The sequence below is a fragment of the Ctenopharyngodon idella genome, chromosome 1 (genome assembly GCF_019924925.1).
Source record: "Ctenopharyngodon idella isolate HZGC_01 chromosome 1, HZGC01, whole genome shotgun sequence".
Taxonomy (NCBI): Eukaryota; Metazoa; Chordata; class Actinopteri; order Cypriniformes; family Xenocyprididae; genus Ctenopharyngodon; species Ctenopharyngodon idella.
Genome location: NC_067220.1, coordinates 37,262,316 through 37,278,749, shown reverse-complemented (window position 1 = coordinate 37,278,749; position 16,434 = coordinate 37,262,316). Strand labels below are relative to the sequence as shown.

The following is a 16,434-nucleotide window of genomic DNA, read 5'->3' as shown; positions in this document are numbered from 1 at the left end:
TAGAGTGTGGTTCCAGGCCAGCTGTCCGCAGTCGTATTGTGGGAGGAAATGTGTCGAGGCCCGGGCAGGTCCCATGGCAGGTCAGCCTACATTACCAGAACCAGCATGTCTGTGGAGGATCAGTCATCAGTGAGCGCTGGATACTCACTGCTGCTCACTGTGTGTTTGGGTGAGTAGAACATAAAAAATCATGTCGTCCTTGATGCAAAAACAGCTCTGTGCGGGTCCAGACTGGTTTATGATGGTTTAGTGCTTGTCCAGACTGGTTTCTACTGGTTATGTGCTAGTCCAGACTGGTTTATGATGGTCTAGTGCTGGTCCAGACTGGTTTCTACTGGTTCTGTACTGGTCCAGACTGGTTTATGATGGTCTAGTGCTGGTCCAGACTGGTTGGTGATGACCTGGTGCTGGTCCAGACTGGTCAATACTGGTTCTGTGCTGGTCCAGACTAGTTTATTATGGTCTGTTACTGGTCAAGACTGTTTTATACTATTCGGATGCTGGTCCAGACTGGTTTATACTGGTTCTGTGCTGGTCCAGACTGGCTTATAGTGGTTTTGTGTTGGTTCAGACTGATTTGTGATGGTCTGGTGCTGGTCCAGACTCATTTATCTCATTAATACTGGTTCTATATTGGTCCACAGTGGTTTATGATGGTCTGGTGCTGGTCTAGACTGTTTTATGCTAGTCGGATACTGGTCCAGACTGGTTTATACATGTTCTGTGCTGGTCCAGACTGAATTATGATGGTCTAGCGCTGGCCCAGACTGGTTTATGATGGTCTGGTGCTGGTCCAGACTAGTTTATGCTTGTTCTATGCTGGTCCACAATGATTTATTCTGGACTTATATTGGTCAAGTCTTGTTTATACTTATTATGTGCCATCCAGACTGGTTTGTGATGGTCTGGTGCTGGTCCAGGCTGGTTTATACTGGTTCTATGCTGGCCTACAGTGATTTATTCTGGACTTATATTGATTTATACTGATTCTGTGCCATTCCAGACTGGTTTATGATGACCTGGTGCTGGTTCAGACTGTTTTAACCTGGTCTGGTACCAGTTCATATTGATTTATACTGGTTCTCTACTGGTCCAGACTCATTTATGCTGATCCTGTGTAGTTTGTAATCGTCTGGTGCTGGTCCAGGCTGTGTTATGCTGGTCTGGTACTGGTCCTGACTGGTTTATACTGGTTCTGTGCTGATTCAGACTGATTTATGCTGGTCCAGACTGGTTTATTCCAGTTCTGTGCTGGTTCAGAATGGTTTATGCTGATCTGATATTGGTCCAGCATAGTTTACACTGGCTCTGTGCTCATCCAGATTAGTTTATGATGGTCCAGTACTTATATTCATGATTCTTTTTGTTCAAAGTTTTGCTCAGCCAGTGTCATGGACAGTGCATGCTGGGATGATAGACCAGCCATTGAGTGGATCTAAGGCTCTCTCTGTGGAGAAAATCATCTACCATGCCAACTTCAGGCCAGAAGGACTCAGCTACGACATAGCGCTAATAAAGCTTAAATTACCTCTGTCTTTCAACGGTAAGAATTTACTTTTTGACACTGGCTGAAATATTTGTAAAATAGATATTTAGATGGGTTTAAAAGCATGATTTTAACAAAAAGTATCTCCTTTTTTTTGCCCCAGACCAAGTAGCCCCCATCTGTTTGCCTAATTTCGGTGAGAGCTTTGAGGATGGACAGATGTGTTTGATCTCAGGGTGGGGAGCCACAGAAGATGATGGTAAGTGTGGATCCAACAGCTGTTAGTACATTTTTAAGGGTATTTAATGGGAAAAAAGAAAAAAAAAAAGGCTCCTGAATGACTGGTATTTCTTCTGCAAATGCTTGTGGTAAACGAGTTTCACAGCTTTTGAAGATGCTAGACATGTTGAGGACTATATTGTTTTGTATTTTTGGAGTTGACTCTTTGGATTGCACACGTGTGTCTTGTGCAGGAGAGACCAGTGGGTCCCTACAAGTCACTCAAGTCCCGTTACTGTCCAGCAGAGAATGCCGCATACCGGGTCTGACCTCATGGAACATCTGTGCAGGATACTTGGAGGGTGGTGCTGGAGCATGTCAGGTATTGCATCTGTATGTCTAAACTACAATAAACTACAGTAGCCATTATTGAAACAAGTACACTTGAATGTATTTGCATCTTAGTTTAATCCATAGTCTTCTGTCTGTAGGGCGACAACGGAGGGCCGCTGGCCTGTCAGGGGTCCGGGTGGACATTGGTGGGGACAGCCAGCTGGGTAGAAAAATGTGAACAAAAAAACAAACCAGGCGTTTACACCAGCACAACTGAAGCTCTCACATGGATTCAGCAACAAATGGAGGTAAAGAACAGTTTTTCTTTAACCTGTTAATGATCCACTGTACCGGCCACGGTACACATACCTTTCAAAAGAGACCAAAACCATGCATATGCTCCAAATGGTTCAAGAACAGCATGCAATTTACTTAGGGTATGCCTTTTTTTAGGCATTTTAGGCAAATTTTACATGAATACTAAGGGGTTAAAAGAACAAACAAACAAAACAAAAAAACCTACACTTCCTTATTTACAAAATGGGGGAAAAATGAGTAAATAATAACTGTAAATTACACAGTCATAGTTACCTAGGCCTCTGAGTAAGTAACAGAGCCTGGGGGAATGACATTCAGTTACAAGAAGACATTGAACTTTATTCTCATTGGATAATTAACACTTGGATTTATATTCCATTAACTCTGTTTCCCAGCTGTCTTGGTTGATCATTGGTAAGTATGTTTGTGCTGATGAATAACTGACAGATTTTGAGCTCCTCAGGGTCTTTTTGACATTTGAAGTGGTTTTTGGAACACTAGAGTCATCTCGTGGCGATTGTGTTGTACTGCTCCGCACCTTCTCAACCTTTCTGCAGTTCATTTAACCGCAGGCCCAATACAGACTCTATTCACTCTTTGCATATGATTTTATTCCTAGCCGTACACTGGGTTTTGATTTCATGCTCAAGACATTTGATATTAAAGTTTTACAGTCTTACATGTAATGGTACACTGGTATTTAAGAAATGCAAATAAGTTTTAATTTATTTATTTTTTACAGAAAGAAGAGGATCAGCGTCGTTGAGCATTTCATGGTGGACAAGCTTCTGCCGACTCACATATTTCCATACCTAACATCTGACATGACCTAATCCAACATGGCTTTGGCTTATGAAAGGGAATCATGTCATAGTATGACAGAGGCATATATATATATATATATATATATATATATATATATTCCTCTGTCTGTATATATGCCCTTCATAAGCCATGTTGGATTGACTATACTGACCAGAACAAAAATACAGTAAAAATACTAATTTTTAAGTAGTAATTTAAAGTTTATTTGTAAAATGCTATTTATTGTACTTTTGTTTGTTTTGTTTATTTGGGTCCAAATATTTATCATTTATTTATCCATGCATGTTGAAATGTTTTAGTGCATATATTTTTGTATGTAAGGCCAAATGTACACACTAACGTGATGCATTTACCATTCTCATTAAATTCATTTAATGTTATTAAGACACTTACCGTATTAAAATGATGTTCTTAAGGGGCCGTTTACACCATTTTCAACTAAAAACGACTTTTTTTTTATGCATTTAGGCCATTCATTTACACGACAATGGCGTTTTGAGGGCCTGAAAATGCAAACTTTTGAAAACGGGTCTCATAGTGCACGTTTTTGAAGACGATACCATTATTGTCTCTGTTTAAATTACATTTTAACATAGACAAAGTTTCTTTACAAAGTGACATGGCCATCTACTGGCCTATCAGGATAATACGTTTTTAATCGTTTCCGTGGATCTGTGTGAATGGGAATCGCAATGGAAAAACGTTTCCGTTTTTAGTACATCGTTGTCATGTAAACGTACCCTAAGTCTCTATTCTGCTCTTCAAAATCTCTGTATTCTTGCCTTCCACTATTTAAATATGCAAAATAAGTAAATGCTAAACCAGAGTAACAAATCCATATGAAAAATGGACCAAAATGATAATACACAAACACCATTTTTTCCCCACTTTCCATGAACTACACAATTTCACCCCAAGTCAAATGATTTATTTGTTTACACACCAGACTCGGTGAAGGTTACACTAAAAATACTCTCTCGGCCCTGACATGAATGCAGCTCATGACCTCTGATGTCATACTACAGGATCCACAAACAAATGAAATCACACGCAACAAAGTGTCCTTCAGGTACAGTGTTCTTTATTACAAAATGAAGAGTCTGAAAGGCAAATCTGTGTGTGTTTGTGTGAGAGAAAAAAAGAAAAGAAAAATGCTCAACGCCCAAAATGAAGCGTTTAAACCTCCCCATGCTAAGCTAATGGAGTTGACTTTCTCCTTTTGGGTTAGTCATCTGACCGATGGCATCACAAGACTAATGCTGGAAATGAAAAGCCGCTCAGTACTGACAGCCTAAAGCACATACTGAATATGTGAAATAACTATAAAACAGAATATGTATGAGTTCCATTAAGTGACAGCTGTAAAAGGAAGAACCTGGGACAAACATGTCCATAATCCAAATTTTATATCAGCTTCTATTGTATTGAAATATACCATAAACATTTTACTAACAGCTCAACTGCACCAGTCTTGGGGTTTACACTGATAGATTTGTATTTCTATTTGTGAGCATACGGTATGTTTCTAAAAATAATATTGTATGTTTCTTTACAATAATAAATGAAAACACATGCAATCAATCCTTAAATATTGAAAACATTTGTTTTATCCACTTAGTTATGGTGAAAAACAAGTTTTCCTGCGAACACTCTAGGAATTGTCCATGTTAACGCAGAATAAAAAAAGAAATCATTCATAAATGTTTGTGCTGAAGGGGTTTAACATCAAGGATGAGTCCCTTTGCTGAAAAATATACATAAATACAAAGTCTTGTTGACGTCCTTCTCTGTTCAAATTCTGTTAATATAATCATTAAAAAGCAATAACATTTCCTTCTCATACAACAATTACAGACATTGAATGTCGCAAACAATAACCACAACCTTCCAAAATATCATTTTTGGACACGGTTTCCATGTCGATTGCACAAGAAGTGACATCGGAGACCGTCTCACATTGCGGCATTAGAAATGTAAAAACGTAAGGCTTCAGAGTTTATGCCTTCAGCGTACAGTATAAGTCATTCTTTGTACTTTGTACTAAGTAGTTCCCACAAACCTCCCGCACATTAAAAGTGTTTTTTTTTTTGTCTTTTTCATACATAAATACTCCTTACAAAACATAGCAAACCAGAGCAAAACAAACAAATGGAAAAAAACAAACAGATTGGCACCGATCTTTTGTGACAGTGTACTATAAAAATAGCTCCTTCTTTTTCCTGGTGCCTGATTAAAGCAAACACAGGCATGCAAGAAACGAAATCTCATTGTCGTAGTATCCGAGACCATGAGGATAAGTACAACTGAATCATCCAGCATCACAATTTTTTATTTCCTTCCTTTTAGCTCTTTCAAAATGTGCTTTGAACACTTTCTTTAAGTTTACAGTATCATACAAAAAGTGCACTCGGCTAACTGCGTCAGAAATGATTTGTGTGTTCCGCCGTGAGAGAGACTTGTGCTTGTGTCTTGGCTTTTGACCTGTGCGTGTGGGTGTGTGGGGTTGTTTCGGTGTGTGTGGCTTTAAGCCCTTTCTCTGTACTCCAAACAAGCTGTTTGACAGCTTGAGGATGTGTGCTGTGACCTTCAACACGTCAGTCAAGGTGTTTGTGTGAATGTCTCTTACTTAGTGCTCTGATGCTCCTTAAATGTCTCTCTCTATACAATATACGTTACTGTGAGTGTGTGTGTGTGGTTCAGTCCTACTACAGGGAGTCGCTGGTCTCCAGGCCCAGCCTGGTCATGTCGGAGTGAGAAGGATCATTTTCCTCATCCTCTTCGTCATCTTCGTCGTCATCATCCTCGCTGTGACCTCCCATCATGACCTGCTGCATGGCCAGCGTAGCTCCATCTGATGAAAGCGTCTGTAGACCGTCCTCACCCACACCGACTGTTACCGTGGTACCTGAGTATGACAACCATGTAATTCACATATATACCATATTTACATATGAACAAATGGTTCTTGCGGAAGCTCAAATGCGCTGCGTAACACGGGAACGAACCTCATTGGTTCTTGCGGAAGCTCAAAAATTCTGTGTAACACACGTGAATGAACCTCACTGGTTCTTGCGGAAGCTCAAATATTCTGCGTAACACACGTGAATGAACCTCATTGGTTCTCGCACGCTAAGCAAACATGCTTGAGCTTCATTTACCACAACTGATGTGTGAGTCGATGAATGTTTATATGTAAAAATAAGCCTAAATTCTATCTGTTCATCATAAAAAGCGATCATGTCTCTTCCAAAAATTTGGACTAAACCACTCAGTTCATATGGGTTAGTTTTACGATCTCTTTATGAACTTTTTGAAGCGTCAAAGTGGTAGTTGCGTAGACTAAATGGAGGGACAGAAATCTCTCAGATTTCATTAAAAATATCTTCATTTGCGTTTCGAAGATGAACGAAAATCTTACGGGTTTGGAATGACATGAGGGTGAGTAATTAATGACAGAATTTTCAATTTTTGGGTAAACTAACCCTTTAACATTGTGAGTTGTGCAATGGAAATCACCCCTCTTACAACTTAAAATGTAAAACTGCGCTCTCAAACTAAACTAACACTCTGTGCTGTTTTAATCTATGATGTCTTACCGTCCTCCATGGTGACCTGTTGCTGGGTCACAGAGGAGGCGAGGGAGTTGGGCCAGAAGCGTTGTAGGGGGCGCGTCTGGGGCGTCTTCTTTTTGCTCTTAGGTGTGTCTGAGGAGCTGGCGTCCAGCATGGGTTGAAGGATCCGTCGCCGAGCGTTAATAAACCTGGAAATATAGAGCCAATCAGAGGCGATCTAGATGACTACACACTGACCCTACATATGTATCAAGCGTGATAACTCACCAGTTGTTAACCTGCAGCAGTGTGAGGTTGGTCTGCAGGGCAATCTGTTTCTTCTCATCTTCTGTAGGATAGGGGTGCTGGGAGGGACAAAAATAAGATGGTCTTAAACCTTCTTTCTATTGGATAGTGTCTGTATTTTTGCACTCTCTATATGTTATCTTTCTCTTTCTCTACTTCATTTGAACAATGTCTCTCTGTGGGCCGCCCGTCTAAACAGACGCCTAACAGAAAAGCTGCCCGCCAGGATCTTCAGTGATCAGTGCAGCATCTCCAGAAGCTCAGTCATATGAGCAGCTGACATTTGTGAGAGTGTAAATATACGTGTGTGTCTGCTTCATGAGCCAGTCATCCACACTTAATTCATCTATACATATGAAAAAAGCTCACTGCAGTACTTATGGACAAAATAAACTTGAATTCATGCTGTCAGAACATGTTTTCTCAGCTTGAGTAGCTCTGTGGTCGTGTGAAGTTTTTAATGTTGTTTATATGTCTATGTGGTGTTTTAATATGCTTTAAGACAAACCAAGTGCAAACTCGTACAGTATCTCACAGAAGTGAGTACACCCCTCACATTTTTGTAAATATTTTATTATATCTTTTCATGTGACGACACTGAAGAAATGACACTTTGCAACAATGTAGTGAGTGTACAGCTTGTATAACAGTGTAAATTTGCTGTCCCCTCAAAATAACTCAACACACAGCCATTAATGTCTAAACCGCTGGCCACAAAAGTGAGTACACCCCTAAGTGAAAATGTCCAAATTGGGCTCAAAGTGTCAATATTTTGTGTGGCCGCCATTATTTTCCAGCACTGCCTTAATCCTCTTGGGCATGGAGTTCACTAGAGCTTCACAGGTTGCCACTGGAGTCCTCTTCCACTCCTCCATGACGACATCACGGAGCTGGTGGATGTTAGAGACCTTGCGCTCCTCCACCTTCAGTTTGAGGATGCCCCACAGATGCTCAATAGGGTTTAGGTACCCTCAGCTTCTTTAGCAAGGCAGTGGTCATCTTGGAGGTGTGTTTGGGGTCGTTATGTTGGAATACTGCCCTGCGGCCCAGTCTCCGAAGGGAGGGGATCATGCTCTGCTTCAGTATGTCACAGTACATGTTGGCATTCATGGTTCCCTCTATGAACTGTAGCTCCCCAGTGCCGGCAGCACTCATGCAGCCCCATACCATGACACTCCCACCACCATGCTTGACCGCTGTATGGTCTTGGCCACCGTGCTGCAGCTCAGTTTCAGGGTCTTGGCAATCTTCTTATAGCCTACGCCATCTTTATGTAGAGCAACAATTCTTTTGTTCAGATCCTCAGAGAGTTCTTTGCCATGAGGTGCCATGTTGAACTTCCAGTGACCAGTATGAGAGAGTGAGAGCGATAACAACAAATTTAACACACCTGCTCCCCATTCACATCTGAGACCTTGTAACACTAACGAGTCACATGACACCAGGGAGAGAAAATAGCTAATTAGGCCCAATTTGGACATTTTCACTTAGGGGTGTACTCACTTTTGTGGCCAGCGGTTTAGACATTAATGGCTGTGTGTTGAGTTATTTTGAGGGGACAGCAAATTTACACTGTTATACAAGCTGTACACTCACTACTTTACATTGGAGCGAAGTGTCATTTCTTCAGTGTTGTCACATGAAAAGATATAAAATATTTACAAAAATTTGAGCGTCAGCGTTTTTGTATCAATCTCAGTAAGATTTTTTTACTGAAAGACATCAATACTTTTATTTAGCAAGGACACATTAAATTGATCAAAAGTTACAGTAAAGACTTTGTTACAAAAATAATCTTTTTCAAATAAATGCTGTTGTTTTCAACTTTCTATTCATCAAAAAATCATGACAACATGCATCATGGTTTCCACAAAAATATTAAGCCGCCCAACTGTTTTCAACATTGATAATAATAAGAAATGTTTCTTGAGCAGCAAATCAGCATATTAGAATGATTTCTGAAGGATCATGTGACACTGAAGACTGGAGGAGATAAATTACAAAGGAATTACATTTTAAAATATATTCAAATAGAAAACAGTTCTTTTAAATTGTAATAATAGTTCAAAATAATACAAAATAATAACATTTTTACTATATTTTTGATCAAATAAATGCAGCAGAGTATAAGAGACAAACCCCAAACTTTTGAACAGTAGTGTACATACTTTATACCTACCAAGGACCATATTTATTATTATTTACTATTAATAAACTATTTTTTATAATTTTTACTATTACTACTACTAACATTTCACCAATCACACTATATTATTTTTTACTACCCCAATACAGGAGAGTGGAATGGCACTTGATTTTATTAGATCAGATTGTGAATAATTGTCTTGATACTGCATGGGTTAAAAAAAATAGAGGATTTGATGACTTGGTGTGAATAGTGAAAAATGATCTATGATTGATCACTCCTTCGGTAAACAGGCTTTTAGACTGGGCCAACACTATAAAACTATGAAGGACAGAAGAATCTGACTTACACCAATGTGCTGGAAGAGCCAAGAACGCATGACGTTGGTGGCATGTTTGGGCAGGATGCCTCTCTTGGCCTTAGACGAGCTGTCCTCCTGACTGAAAAAGCTCAGATCCTGGTTCAGCTGTAACTGAAGCTGTGGGCAAACAAACACGGCCGTCAGGAGTGTGTGCATGTGTGCTAATGCTATTCATACTGTGATAGATTATGAAGCTGTGCTGCGAAATAGTTGGATCAGCACATCTTGAGCCAATCAAAGAAACTCTGAATACTGCAATATGAGTGTTTTTGGTGATGATCTCTCACCTGTGAGTTTTGGATGCGTATTGTTCCAGGTGACAGAGTCTGTGTGACCACCTGCCCCTGTGGAGTAACAACTGTAACGGGCTGATATACTGTACCACCTGGGAAAAACAAACACACACTCACAATATACCACGAAATGTGAGAACGAAGAAGAAATGTGTTCAATATACACTAGCATTCAAAGGTTTAGGCTTAGTAAGATTTTTTTTTGTTTTGTTTTCTGAAATAAATCGATGTTTTTATTCAGCAAGGACATATTAAACTGATCAAAAGTGGTAGTAAAGACTTACATTGTTACAAAAAACAACAAAAACCATTTCAAATAAATGGTGTCATCAAACTTTCTATTCATCAAATAATCCTGAAAAAAGTTATCACGGTTTTCAAAAAATAATTAAGCAGCACAATTGTTTTCAACATTGATAATACTAAGAAATGTTTCTTGAGCACAAAATCAGCATATCAGAATGATTTCTGAAGGATCATGTGACACTGAAGACTGAAATAACAGATTGCAACAGTCGGGTTCCGGAAGTGAAAACTCCATTCATTTTCTCCATAGGGAAATTGTTTTTATTTTTAAACCTTTAAAGACAGACCTACTGTGAGCTACGAGGTAGTTAATCGATGGTATTTGCTTCTGCTGAAGCCGTCAGCCTGCATTATTGCAACTTAGTTTTAAAATAATCGTGTTTAATGGGAGAAATGAATGGAAAAAATACTTCCGGACCGGAACCAACGCTACTGAAAAAGGGGACGGGCAGTGTTGCACTCTATGGCTGCTGAAAATTGCCATCGCACTATATTACTTTCTCTACCCCAATACAGGAGAGTGGCAGCTTATTCATTACATTTAAGTTATTAGTTCTACTGTATTTATCATTGAAGTGAACATGAAACACTGTTTGCAACCCATTTTACTTTCATAATGTTCCATAAAAAATTTAGGACGACAAATGTGAAACAGAGGACGAAAACAGACTAAGAAACAGAGTAAAACAATCAACAAACCTGTTACCACCTGTGTGGGGTTTACAGTTGTGACAGTAACGTTGCCCTGTTGTAAAGCCGATGCTGGTACTACAATACCTTGTGAATTCATGGCTCCAGAGAACGAGCTGGGCGGCTGCGAGGAGAACATGTGCACGAGGGTTATTTTCTGAGCGAAGATGGAGACAGATTTCTACAGTGTCTCTGAATGTACCTGTGTCTGTGTTGGGGAGTAGGGACTTCCTGGCTCCCCGCTGAGCAGAGTCTCACTGTTCATCTTGGTCTTGAGGCAGGCGATGTAGCGGCTGCAGAAATCTTTACACAGGTCATTAACCTTCTCCAGCTCCAGCAGGTGAATCCGTAACACCTGGATGGCCTTCACCATCTGAGCCCAGTGAGAGCGTACCGTACATTCAACAAGCATTCAGAAACATACACTGAACCCACTGTACGACATCCTTACGTGTTAAAACCAAACACGGAACTCTATTTTTATTTCCTCACCAATCATGTAGATCCAGATGGACTCAAATGAGTGTGTGAAAAGTATTCAATTAGCACAAATATTTATAATAATGTTTTTATTAAGCCAGTAATTAATGTTATGTTATTTTGCCAAAATAAATTAAAAATAAAGCACTAAAAACTAAAGCCTGTTCTTTTAAATGCTACAAGTAATTTTAGACGTCACATCATTATAATGTACAGCATTCATTTTGAGATTTAACAGTTTTATTAAATTATCAATGTTTTTAAAGATTAACTTAAAGTGGGTGTTAGTTGATGACAAATGTAATCAATATATAAAAATAGGGGAAATAAACATGCATGCGTAAATATCCAATATCGAATGCTACCAATAATACATTTAAAAAATGTTAATATTATTGACCATTAACTGATATATCATGCATCCCTAAATATACACTACCATTCAAAAGTTATGGGTCAGAATGTTTTATTAAAGAAATTAATACTTTTATTCAGCAAGGACGCATTAAATTGATCAAGTGTGTCAGACATTTATAATGTTACAAAAATTTCTATTTAATATAAACACTGTTCTTTTGAACTTTCTATTCATCAAAGAATCCTGAAAAAAAAACATATGATTTCCACACAAATATTAAGCAGCACAAATGTTTTCAACATTGATAATAATAATAAGAAATGTTTCTTGAGCAGCATATCAGCATATTAGAATGATTTCTGAAGGATCATGTGACACTGAAGACTGGAGTAATGATGCTGAAAATTCAGCTTTGATCACAGGAATAAATTACATTTTAAAATATATTCAAATAGAAAACAGTTATTTTAAACTGAAATAATATTTCACAATATTACTGATTTTTCTGTATTTGTGATCAAATAAATGCAGCCTTGGTAAGCAGAAGAGACTTCTTTCAAAAACATTTAAAATATCTTACTGACCCAAAACTTTTGAACAGTAGTGTAAATATTTTAAAAACCTGGTTAAATAATTGATCAGTACTACAGTTTAATGACAAGGTGCTTCTTACCAGATTGTCCAAATCGGGGTCCTCACTGAAGAACGCCTTGCCTTCTTTCTCCTGGTTTCGCACAAAGTTCTCGATATCCACATCGAAACTGGCCGAGGTCACGCACTCCGAGCTCTGAGTGGATTGCTCGCATTTCTCAAAGAGCAGCGCCAACAGGGGGAACAAGGGGTGTCTGACAGTCAACAAACACATCGTTCACACATCAAATGTTCTTTTGAACACAAATGCATATTCAAATGCAATTTTAAAAACAAGAAAAAGAGGAAGTTACCTGTAAATGGCCGTCTTGTAGACCTCCATAGGAGACTGTGGCTCAGACGGTGCCGAGCTGCTCTCCTCTTCCTCTCTCTCCTCCTCCTCTTCCTCCAACCTCTCCTCCACTTGTCCCGCTGTCTGTTCTCCCACTTGCATCTGCATGGGACAGAGGAGCAGGGGGTGGGAGGGGGCAGAGAATGAAGATGTGTGAGGTATGTGGAAGTTAGCAATGTCAGCTGGCATGTCTGCGGGCGGTAACGTCCGTGTGTGGGCTGCTCTGAGAAACACAGCCTCTCTGTCACAGCGCAGAGTCGGCGAGACCCTAAGGGTCTACATGGGGTTTCAAATCATGTAACAAAAACTCATTTTTTACAAAGGCGCTTCTCTCTCAAATCTCAGACTACTCTATCTTTGTCTGTCAGATTTAGAAAGGTTTCACAGATTTAACAGAATGGTTTTTCACATTAGTTTCAGAGTATTTATCTGAAAAACAGAGGAAATACAGAAGTACCTTGAGTGACTGTTTGACTCAACATGCAAAATATCCAGATCAGGGTTATTATAGTTAACTAAAACTGAAACTAAAAACATTTCCGTTACTTGAAATACAATAAATGTGAACTAAAATAAAGAAAAATATAAAAAACTTAACTAATTTTATTGCAACTAATTGTCAAGGCAACACACACACACACACATATATATATATATATATATATATAAAGATTAAAATGTCAAAAACAACAAAATTACTCAAATGAAAATGGAATATATAAAAACTAATTTAAATTAATAAAAAAATCCAAAAGTATCTCAATGATACTAAAATAACACTGATCCAGATTTCTTGGATAGTTATAATGCAAGAATCTATTCATACATTAAAAAATTATAATATATTATACAGAGTGTTGGTTTCTTTTCTCATTTGTACAGTTTTTTTCTTTGTACTTTATAGTTGGACAGGCCCACATGATTGAGTGCATGTGATGGAGAGCAACAATAGTGTTGATTGAAAAGGGGAAGATGTTAAAAATATTTCACGACTGCTGGAAAATCTCGGGTTAGTCTCGAGTCTCTCTATCGCTCCATCCGATACCGCAGAGGTCAGACTTCCCAGAATTCACAAGAAATCAATCACAGAGTGTGAGATGTTAGACTTGCATGTTTAAGAAACTTTTATTGATTTTTCTTTTTTGTAATAAAAAGATGTTTATCACTTTATTTGAAGGGATAGCTCTGCCAAAAATGAAAATTATTGTATAATTTACTCACCCTCAAGCCATCCAAGGTGTATATGACGTTCTTCTTTCAGCCAAACACAATCAGAGTTATATCAAATAATATCCTGGCTCTTCCCAGCTTTGCAATGTCATTGAATAGTGCCCGAGTTTTTGAAGCTCAGAAAAAACACATCCATCCATCATAAAAGTAATCCACAGGACTCCAGTGGGTTTATACACTGCAAAAAATGCTGTTCTTATTTAGAGTTTTTGTCTTGTTTCTAGTCAAAATATCTTAAAGTTCTTAAATCAAGAAGCATTTTCTTGACAAGTAAAAATTATTTTCTTGTTTTCAGGAAAAATAAGTCAAAATTAAGTGAGTTTTTCCTTAAACCAAGCAAAATAATCTGCCAATGGGGTAAGCAAAATAATCTTATTTCAAACCAAAAATAAACTATATAATCTTGTTTTCAGTTTGGATTAAGATTATTTTGCTTACCCCATTGGCAGATTATTTTGCTTGTTTTAAGGAAAAACTCACTTAATTTTGACTTATTTTTCCTAAAAACAAGAAAATAACTTTTACTTGTCAAGAAAATGCTTCTTGATCTAAGAATTTTTAGATATTTGGACTGGAAACAAGACAAAAATTCTAAGAACAGCATTTTTTGCAGCGTAAATGCCTTCTGAAGCTTTTTTTTTTTTTTTTAAATATCCATATTTAAAACTTTATAAACTATAATCACTAACTCCCAGCAATGGCCGTACGTGCGTTCATGAGAGAGTTGAGTTCCAGCGAAAGGGTGACCTCTGACCCGACGTATGACGTAGGAGTAGCGTAAGCTCAGGTGAGAATAGACACCTTGCGCAAAAACCACATAACTCTCATGAGAGCACGTATGGCTGTTGCCGGAAGCCAGTGATTATAGTTTATAAAGTTATATAGGATATTTTACTAAAAAAAAAAAACATTGCTTCACTTCAGAAGTCATTTATTAACCCACTGGAGTCCTATGGATTACTTTTATGATGGATGGATGTGCTTTTTGGAGCTTCAAAAACTCGGGCACTATTCAATGCTATTACAAAGCTTGGAAGAGCCAGGATATTATTTAATATAACTCTGATTGTATTCAGCTGTGTAAGTCATATATACCTAGGATGGCTTGAGGGTGAGTAAATTATGGGATAATTTTCATTTTTGGGTGAACTACCCCTTTAAAAGGTTGATTAAACACACACAAAACAAAAACAGTATTCCACTGGCTGTGTAAAGAGCTACTCGCTCTTTGGCAACACAAACCTGTTCAGGCCTCTTGGTAATCCTCCATGGACACCGATGGGGATGTCATCATAGTTACTGTTGCCGTGGACAATGCTTGGGCATTCTATAAAGCTGATCTTTAGCACCACTAAACTGCCACAACAAAGAGAAACATTTATGTGTGAGAACTACCAAACAGCATTAAAACCTGCCACTCTTTACTCTATAGTGGAAAATGAATAATTTGCTGATATAAGCATCAAATATGATCTTATCTGTAGGTGTATAACACATAATTTTATAAAACTCTTGCGTTACATTTATAGCTTAAGGGCCATATAGTGTTTTACTGACAGACTGATGTACATGTAAACATAGGCCAGGCCAAGTAATGCATATTTTCAAAGCTACATTATCCTTATTAAAGCGGATATCTGGCCGTTATGACAAATAACGGTAGTTTTGCTGTCAGCCTTAACTAACTGAATAATTAGCATTTTGTTTTCAAATGTTTAAATGATTAACAAAAAGCGTTAAAAATAACTGTTTAATTTCAACAAATTTTGCATGTTATTATTAAATTGTGTGTGTATGTGTGTATATATATATATATATATAAATAATCGATTCATAAATTAACATACATTTACATATCGCATCGACCGTTAAAAACGACAGTTTTTTCTGCATTCACTGTGAATCAAAAGTTTATGCGCTGCATATAAGTGACAAAAACGAAGCATAAAGTATTGTTTTATTCAAAGAATAACATTCATGTTCTTCAAAATAAACTTGTATGCTGAATTGGATAAACATCTGCAGTGGTCTTTGCGATCAGACGAATACAAATACGAGATATAAATAGAAACATCGTTAAACATCGCCGTCGTGATGTATCTGCACTGCAATACTACTTCAATGATTGATTCACTCTGAATTGGGTTTGAACAACAGAAAATATCTACATTTAAAAACATAATCGATTTGCTTATTAACGTTCCGGAATGATTAATTTCTCGTAATGTGGTCTTATATCTTCGTCTATTTCTTCAGCCACAGATGACTGTATCTTATCCTCTCTATTACTGTAGGCGCCATGTTTGTACTGAGCCTCTGTTCTAACCCATTGCCTATGTATGTTCATATCTCTGTTTTATTCGAAGCGCTATACACCCATAAGAACCGCTGCCGCAATCAATTTACAATTATAGTACGTAACCTACGTCATAACGAAAAACATCAGCCTTCTTGAGTTTTCGCTGACTTATAAAATTATCGTCTCTGTCTCTTTAAATATAATAAAAAGCCTGCCCATAATCGCCTATCAATCAATCTAAGGGACATCGG

General features: G+C 38.0%; 2 protein-coding genes across 2 annotated transcripts in view; one reads left to right on the top strand and one right to left on the bottom strand.

Annotated features, from left to right (window-relative positions):
• Positions 1–4,871, top strand: part of LOC127521514 (transmembrane protease serine 3) — a 31,367-nt gene extending 26,496 nt beyond the window's left edge. The window contains exons 8-13 of the mRNA XM_051910820.1: positions 4–169; positions 1,374–1,543; positions 1,650–1,745; positions 1,960–2,087; positions 2,197–2,346; positions 3,099–4,871. Coding sequence (XP_051766780.1) covers positions 4–169; positions 1,374–1,543; positions 1,650–1,745; positions 1,960–2,087; positions 2,197–2,346; positions 3,099–3,122 — 734 coding nt within the window. The 3' untranslated portion in view covers positions 3,123–4,871. The remainder of the gene's footprint in view (positions 1–3; positions 170–1,373; positions 1,544–1,649; positions 1,746–1,959; positions 2,088–2,196; positions 2,347–3,098) is intronic.
• pknox1.2 (pbx/knotted 1 homeobox 1.2) lies at positions 4,246–13,002 on the bottom strand. The gene is made up of 9 exons (XM_051910836.1): positions 12,617–13,002; positions 12,346–12,517; positions 11,037–11,207; positions 10,844–10,958; positions 9,833–9,930; positions 9,534–9,662; positions 7,021–7,097; positions 6,778–6,941; positions 4,246–6,086 (listed from the first exon to the last, which is right to left on the bottom strand). Exons 1-9 carry the CDS (start codon positions 12,841–12,843, stop codon positions 5,887–5,889), a joined length of 1,353 nt encoding a protein of 450 aa, XP_051766796.1. The 5' UTR covers positions 12,844–13,002; the 3' UTR covers positions 4,246–5,886.
• Positions 13,003–16,434: the final 3,432 nt, after the last annotated feature.

What these genes read in the sequence shown, in the direction of transcription:
- pknox1.2 (XM_051910836.1), bottom strand. Translation starts at nt 12,843, where the DNA reads ATGCCAGCTGACATTGCTAACTTCCACATACCTCACACATCTTCATTC. An exon ending in TACAAGACGGCCATTTACAG is followed by an intron (nt 12,518 to 12,616) that starts GTAACTTCCTCT and finishes GTTGACTGTCAG; the next exon opens with ACACCCCTTGTTCCCCCTGT. An exon ending in ACAGGTCACCATGGAGGACG is followed by an intron (nt 6,087 to 6,777) that starts GTAAGACATCAT and finishes TGTCATACTCAG; the next exon opens with GTACCACGGTAACAGTCGGT.